Source organism: Neopsephotus bourkii, unplaced genomic scaffold, assembly GCF_033783945.1.
Source record: "Neopsephotus bourkii isolate Nb327-2 ecotype Australia unplaced genomic scaffold, CSIRO-AGI_Nbou_v1 NB_281, whole genome shotgun sequence".
Classification (NCBI taxonomy): domain Eukaryota; kingdom Metazoa; phylum Chordata; class Aves; order Psittaciformes; family Psittacidae; genus Neopsephotus; species Neopsephotus bourkii.
The window spans coordinates 2,196,533-2,203,967 of NW_026900790.1; the positions used below are offsets into that span (position 1 = coordinate 2,196,533).

A 7,435-nucleotide genomic window follows, 5' to 3' on the forward strand; every position below is an offset into this window, starting at 1 on the left:
GCACTTTATTGGGAGAGAAGGGACTCTTGGGTGAGAAAAGTTACTTAGAGGGGAGAAAGCTACTTTTAGGGGAAGAAAAATCACATTTTGGGGGTAACAGTCACTGTTGCAGGGGGAAAAGTTGGTTGGGGAGAAAGTTACTTTTGGGGGACAAAAGGCTGGGGATGAAAAGTCCCTTTTGAGGGCAGAAAAGTTACTTTTAGGGGAAGAAAAGTCAGTTCTGAGGGACAAAAGTAGCTTTTCAGGGAGAAGAGATAACTTGGTTTTGAGGGGGAAGTTACTTTTGGGAGAGGAAAACGCATTTTGGGGTGAAGAAAAGCCACTTAGGAGGAGAAAAGTTGCTTTTGGGGGACAAACATCCGGTTTTTTGGGGAGAGGAAAGTTATGTTGGGAAATAAAAGCCAATTTTGTGGGGGAAAAAGTTTTATTTGGGAGAGAAGTCCCTTTTGGGGGGGAGGAAACTATTTGGGGATAGAGACAAGTTATTTTGGGGGAAGGAAAAGTCACTTTTGGGGGGATAAAAGCAACTTCTGGGGGGAGAAAAGTTCTTTTCTAGTGACAAAAGTCGCTCTTTGGGGAGAGCAAAGTTGCTTTGGGGGAGAAAAGTCACTTTCTGGAAACAAAAGTAAGTTGGGAGGGGGATCATTCTTGGAGAGCAGCTACTTTTTAGTGAGAACTCACTGTTTTTGGCAGAAAAGTCACTTTTTGGGGGGAAGAAACCTCCCCACTCTTTGGAGGGGGTGTCCTTCAGAGAAGTGATCCCTTTTGGGGGTGAAATTGCTCTTTTGGGTGCCAAGTCACATTTAGCTTTTAGGTGGGGAGGGAGAACAACTGCTTTGTGGGAAGTTGCTGGGGAGGGAGGGGGAACCTTTTAGAAGGTGCTCTTTGGGGTGAAACCCCCTTTTGGGGGGGAACATCATCCAGGGGCACAGTTTGGGATAGTTTTCCTGCAGCACGCGGACAGGGGATCAGGGACAGGCGGGAGCCAGCACTTGGCAGCTCCCAGACACATCCCAATATCCTGACACCCCTCGCAATGGGACCACCCAGCCCGAGGAGGAGGAAAAGAACTAAACAGGCAAACCCTCCTCACACAGTTTGTGACTGCCTCTCTGATGTCTGCTCCCTGGCTGTGCTGCCCCTTGTCCCCTTCATCCCCCTTCTTTTTGAGGTGCTGCAGCCATAACGCTGCTGAGATGATGGGGGTGATGCATGGGAAGGACCTTGTCCCCCAGTGCCATGGTGCTGTGTCCCCCCTGTGCCATTGTCCCTGTCACCACCACACAGCCACACAGGACCGCAGGGTCCAGCCTCATCTCTTTATTCCCCCTTCCACAGGGGGTTCATCACCCCATTGAGGGGTTTGAGCCCCCCTGGGGGCAGAGATGGGACCCCAGCCCCAGGCTATGGAAGCACCCACGGGTCAGCACTGGGCAGGACACCCTCCTCTTCCTCTTTCTTCCAGACAGACACACTGCTGATGGCTCCTGCTCCCAGCCAGCAAGCAAAGCCCTCGACTGTCTCATGGGTCACCCCCCATGATGCCAATGGATTGGAAGAACTTCCCCAGTTCTGGAGCCAGCACTGACCTGGCTAAAGGCAGCTCAGGGCATGGACGGACAGACAGGCAACTGCCCACCTCCAGAGGGCACGGGAGATGGGAAGCACATCCCAGTGCTTCAAGCACAATAGGAACACCAGCTTGGAGTCCCCTGGGACAGACAGACAGACAGCAGTCTCGTCCCCTAAACAGGGCACGGCAGCTTGGTACGTCCCAGGAAAGCCTGGCCACAGTGCACAGATCCAGCATCCAGAGCTCCAACCTTCCTCTTCTCCAGCAAAGTCCCTTCAGCTCTTCCTATGGATCCTATGGAAGTCCCGGTGGGGACAGACACTGCGATGCACCAGGATCAGTACAAGGGGTCTGCCCGGTGCTGCTGGTTGTAGAGCTGCAGCTTGATCTGGTCTCTGATCTGGTTGATAAGGATCTGAGCCAGCAGGATGCCCACCAGCTGTAGGTGAGGAAAAAGGATGACAGGAGTACAACAGGAGGATATCACCCCACTGTCCTACAAGTGGGTGACATGGCTCCTGGCAAGGACAACATCCCACCACCCCAAACCCTGCCTCCCCTGCGCCTCCAGTGTGACCCATCATTAAGGTGTCTTCCAAATGCCCCTTCTCCCCCCCTCCCCATTACCTGTGGGGCTGCCAGCCCCAGCGCAATGCCCCCCAGCAGGAAGAGGTTCCTGTTGATCCAGTTGACCAAGCTGTCGATGCAGCCATGGGTGTAGATGACAGCGCTGGCCTCCACGTAGCCCATGGCCTGTATGCCATGTCCACACATGGTGTTGATGACAACCTGGGGGCAAAAACCACACCTGGCTGGACTGGGGGGTCCTTGCCTCTTCTGGAAGAGGAGGAGCAGATCCCCCAGGAGGACACCAGCCTCACCTCGTCATCATCCGGCAGGCAGCAGGAGAAGGGGACAGAGCAGCGCTCCCGGCTGGGGTTGTCCATGGTGCAGTTGAAGTACATGTTCTGGGACCAGTCCTTGTAGGAGACACCCCCACAGCAGCTGAACTGTGATGGAGAGAGGACACAGGGCTTCACCACGACCCCAAATCCCCGCAGAGAAGTCACTTGACATCCCCGACCCCACAGATTTCAGCCTGAGCCATGAGCTCCACACCACGCACCTCCTTCTGCCCAAAGTCAATGAGGTTCTGCAGGTCCAGGTCATCCCGGTAGTGCATGATGGCACCATTGATGATCTCGCTGACCTTCCCGCGTGCCTGCAACAGGGACATCAGTGATGCCACCACCCAGTGGGACAGGCTTGGGGTCCCTCAGCCCCTGACCCCTCCAGCAGTCACCTTATCGGAGAAGACAAATCCCAGCACGCCAGCGACCAGCTGCAGGAGGAAGATGATGGCCAGGCAGATAGAGAACTGCGGGTGAGAGGAGTGTGATGGCCAGGGAGGATCACAGCAAAGTGGCCCCAGTCCCATGGGGTGGCCCAAGGGAGGTCCCCACGTGCCCATGGACTCACCGCCTGCAGCAGGATGATGTTCTCCCGTAAGGAGCCAATGCAACCACAGAAGGCAATGAGGAAGGTGAGGACGCCGACCACGATGAGGAGGATGGCGGGGTCCACCACCAGGCACGCCATGGTCGCCTCTGCCATGGGGAGCCATCACCACCGGCCCTCCAACACCCCCTCCAGAGCAGGAGGGGCACTGAGGAGCCTCAGTGTTGTGTCCCCCCCGAGCCCCCCAACCTCACCTGCGTGCTTCAGCAGCCAGGCATAGACTCCCACTGCCACCATCACCATGGAGATCACCTGCAGAGCAAGACCATGGGTGGGCACCATCAGCTGCCATCCCCATGGATTCAGGGCTGGAAGTGGGCCCTCACGGTCGGACCTGCTGCCTCAGTTTCCCCTTGTTACCCCATACGGAGCTGGCTGGGGAGGGGACACAGAGCCCAACACAGGGATGTGGTTTGTCGGAAGCAAGAAGCTTCCTCAAAGATGGGATCTGAAACACGGAAACATCCTTCCAAAAAGTCCCCACCTCCAAAAAAAACCCCAAACCTATAAAAATAACCATTAAAACATTAAAATATACCCCCAAAATATGAAAAAAACCCAAAATGTATACCCCCCACCCACCCACGGCAAATTGCTCATGGGGGGCCCAAAGGTGCCCCAAGGGATGTGGTTTGGGTGTCGATGGCACCTAGTGGGTGACAGCCACTCATCCCAGTGGCCCTGTTTTGGATGGGGGCCACCCTCAAAAGGGCTGTGGCATCCCAAAGGGTGCAGAAAGCAACAGGTTTGGGGGGCACCCATGGGTGATAGCATGAGCATGAGGTACCCCAAAAGCCCCAGTGATAAAGAGGGTCGTGGGATGGGGGGAATCCTGGGATGGGGGTGTCCCATGGGGTGCAGCAATTGGGACAGCCTTAAGGGGGAGGGTCCCTGGCGAGCCCCCGAGATGGGGGGTCCTGGTGGGTACCTCGGTATGGGGGGGTCCCGGTGTCACTCACCCAGAAGAGCATGTTGAAGAAGAAGAGCACGAACTTCACTATGGGGCTCACGAAGGAGAAATCCTCCTCGGGGGACACCGTGCACCCCTCCTCCGTACTCTCCATGGCCGAGCCGAGGGAAGCTGAACCGGACCGAACGGAATCGAGCCGAGCCGAACGGAGCCGAACTAGGCCGAATGGAGCCGAACGAAGCCGAACCAGGCCGAATGGAGCCGAACGAAACCGAACCGGCTCCTGAGCCTACAGACACCGCAGCACTAAGGAGCCCGAGGGCCCGCCTCCTCCCTCGGCCGCTCCGCTCATTGGTCTGTCCAGCCCATTCTGCTTTCCCATTGGTTCTTCGAGCCGTCGCTCAGCCGCCACCGGTCTCACACACACAGACCCCCGCCGCACCTGTTCACGGGTTAAAGGGCCAGCGCACCTCCGCCTTAAAGGGCCAGCGCACCCTGTTTGTCCATCCTTGCTGACTGACAAGCTGAATCCCTCCTGGCTGATCCCGCAGACCCAAAACTGCCCGAATCGTGCTGTCCCTGCCCCAGAGACCCCCGTCCTGGCAGGATGGCTTTGGTGACAGCCCTCAGGGGGACACAAGGGGGACAGGTGGGATGCAGGAGATCCTTCAGCCCTGAAACACACCCGGATGGGGAGATTTGGGAGTGCCCTGAAAGGGCAAAGCCGAGTCTCTAACCCCAGATTTGCAGAAATCACCCCAAACCCAACAGTGCTGATGCTCTGCCCCCAGTGACCTCACAGATGTGGGGAATTTGGAGGCCAAATCCCGGCACTTCCTCTCCCTGCTGCTAAAATCTATGAGCTGAGTTTAAAATGGGAAGTTTTGGTGGTTTTCTTACCATTTCCCTTAATTTGGTGTGTCTGCTGTGACACCATCACACCCCTATACCCCCTCACCCCCGTTGCCCCATCCCCGAGGCACATGGGACAGGTCCTCTTTGCCTAGGGGAGAGTCGCCTTGCATTGTTATCTATTATCCTATTTATTATCCTATTACTGTTACTCTTCTCCCCCAAGGTTCATTAGGGCTGGAAATCCCCAAGGACCAGCCGCTGGTGCCAGCATGGCCCTTCCCAGAGGAAGGATGGAGCTTGGGGCAAAGGAACTGAAACCAAAACCCCTCTTCTCGCTCTTAGGGTCACTAAAGCCACCAGTGATGACATCCACCACATGTCACCAAGGAGCCACCCCCTGGCCCCACCACCCCAGGAGGTGTTTGCTATGGATGCTGCTGGAAGAGCCCCCCATGGCCCCAGAATGCCATGGCTGATGGCTGGGGGTCTCCAAAGAGCCACCTCGGGTAACCCATGAGGTCCTGGTGGGGCTGAACATGCCCTGGTCCTCACAGCACTGGTTCTGCCCCTGTGATGAAGGTGCCCGTGTTGGCACAAGGAGGCACTGTCCTCATCACACCTATCCGTTCATCCATCAGACCTGTACCTCCACTTGTGATATCTGTGTACCCCTCATCACATCTATGTGCCTGCCCATTGTATTTATGTGTCCACCCACCAGCTCTCTGTGTCCATCCATCAGATCTAGATCTCCGCTCCCAAGGAACAAGGGATGGGACAAGAGGAACCGGCCTCAAGCTGCACCAGGGCAGGTTTAGATGGAGCTGAGGAACAATTCCTGCCCCAGAGGGTGCTCAGGCATTGGAACAGGCTGCCCAGGGCAGGGCTGCAGGCACCGTCCCTGCAAGTGTTCACACAGCGTGGAGACGAGGCCTCAGTGCCATGGGTCAGTGGTGGCCTTGGCACTGCTGGGAACGGTTGGGCTGGATGAGCTTAAAGGGCTTTTCCAGCCTGGCTGATTCCGTGATCCTGTGTTTCTATGACTGCGTCCACCCGTTAGACCCGTACATCCCCGGGAGCTGGCTGGCCGTGGGGCGGGAGGTGCCTGCACACACGTGTGTGCCTGTCCATGCATGTGCCTGCACACGTGTGTGCCCAGGGACGGGGCCGCTGAACGGACGGGCCTGTGCATCCCGCTGCGGGACGGAGGGACCGGCTGCTGGGGCCGGGCCGGCAATGGGATGGAGCCGGGGCCGAGAGGGGACACTGGGGGGACACGGACAGAAACGCTCCGCTGCCGCCACCGCGCTGCGGGACACGGGCAAGGACGGGGGCGTGGCCAACGCGGAGGGGGCGTGGTCAACGGAGCGTGATCACGGATGTGATTGGATAGAGCGGGGACATGGGCGTGGCCATCCCTGCCGTCGTCAGCGCCGCTCTGCGGGCGCGGGGTTTCGGGGGAGCGTGGGGACACCCCCATCAACAGGACCCCCGCACTCCCTCCCAGTACCGGGACCCCCCGTCTCGTATCCCCACCCCCGGGATCCCCACAGCCCTTCCCGACCCAGCTCCCCCCTTCCCCATCCCTGCTCCAGGAGCTCCATGTCCTGCTCCTGCCCCCGGACCCATATACCTGCTGGAATGTGGGGTGTAGGCAGGGGTGCTCCGGTAAGGAGGGGTCACCCCCCTCTCCAGAGCAATGGCTTTATTTGGGGACTGCCCCTACATCCCCCCCCCTCAGCACCCATCCTGCCACCCACCCGGGGTCCTTGTCCCCCCAGATCCTATTGGAGGAGCCGGGCCCCATGCTGTCCTGGGCACACGGGAGCTGCTGGGGCTCAGGCGCTGGAACTCTTCATGTCACCCAGAGCCACCGGTGCTGCTCCTGCTCCTGCTCCTCCTGCTCCCACCCACGATGGGGATGATGGTGAGACGGGACCATGGGACCCCCATGTGCCACTCATGGGTGCCCCACGCAGAGCTGCTCCCACCCACATCCCTGTCCTGTTTCCGTCCCCATCCCAGTTCCGATTCCTAATCCCATCCTTGTCCCCAGTCCCATCCCTACCTGCATCCCCATCTCATTCCCATCCCACCCCATACCCATCCCAATCCCATCTCCATCGAGCCCATCTCCATTCCCATCCTGTCCCCATCCCAAATCCATCCCATTCCCCCCCTGTACATTTGTTAACCCTTTGCATCACTATCACAGGTCCATCCCCATGCCAACCTCATCCCTATCCTGCCCCCATCCAAATCCCAACCTGCTCCCATCCCCATCCCTTCCCCATCCCTGTCCCCATCCCAGCCTCCCCGTACCCATCCCTATCCTATTCCCATTCATACTGCAGCCCATCCCCATCCCAATCTCATCCCCATCCCAATCTCATCCCCATCCAAATCCCGTCCCCATCTCTGTCCTCATCCCATCCCACCCCATCTCCATCCCAATCCCATCTCCATCGAGCCCACCTCCATTCCCATCCTGTCCCCATCCCAAATCCATCCCATCCCCCCCTGTACATTTGTTAACCCTTTGCATCACTATCACAGGTCCATCCCCATGCCAGTCTCAT

General features: G+C 57.9%; 1 protein-coding gene across 2 annotated transcripts; it reads right to left on the reverse strand.

Moving 5' to 3' along the window:
* Window positions 1-1,556: 1,556 nt before the first annotated feature.
* Window positions 1,557-4,946, reverse strand: TSPAN33 (tetraspanin 33). 2 transcript variants are annotated; one of them, XM_061346882.1, is made up of 8 exons: window positions 4,051-4,946; window positions 3,286-3,343; window positions 3,053-3,180; window positions 2,877-2,951; window positions 2,700-2,795; window positions 2,455-2,583; window positions 2,201-2,362; window positions 1,557-2,012 (listed from the first exon to the last, which is right to left on the reverse strand). In XM_061346882.1, exons 1-8 carry the CDS (start codon window positions 4,153-4,155, stop codon window positions 1,911-1,913), a joined length of 855 nt encoding a protein of 284 aa, XP_061202866.1. In that variant the 5' UTR covers window positions 4,156-4,946; the 3' UTR covers window positions 1,557-1,910. The 2 variants fall into 2 exon arrangements, with proteins under 2 accessions (XP_061202866.1, XP_061202865.1); XM_061346881.1 differs by lacking the exon at window positions 1,557-2,012 and having other exon boundaries at window positions 2,052-2,362.
* Between the last annotated feature and the right edge of the window lie 2,489 nt (window positions 4,947-7,435).

Coding starts and splice junctions, on each gene's coding strand:
- TSPAN33 (XM_061346881.1), bottom strand. CDS start 4,155: ATGGAGAGTACGGAGGAGGGGTGCACGGTGTCCCCCGAGGAGGATTTC. Junction 2,796..2,876: donor GATTTGTCTTCTCCGATAAG/GTGACTGCTGGA, acceptor TCCCTGTTGCAG/GCACGCGGGAAGGTCAGCGA. Junction 2,363..2,454: donor GCCTGCCGGATGATGACGAG/GTGAGGCTGGTG, acceptor TTTTGCCCCCAG/GTTGTCATCAACACCATGTG.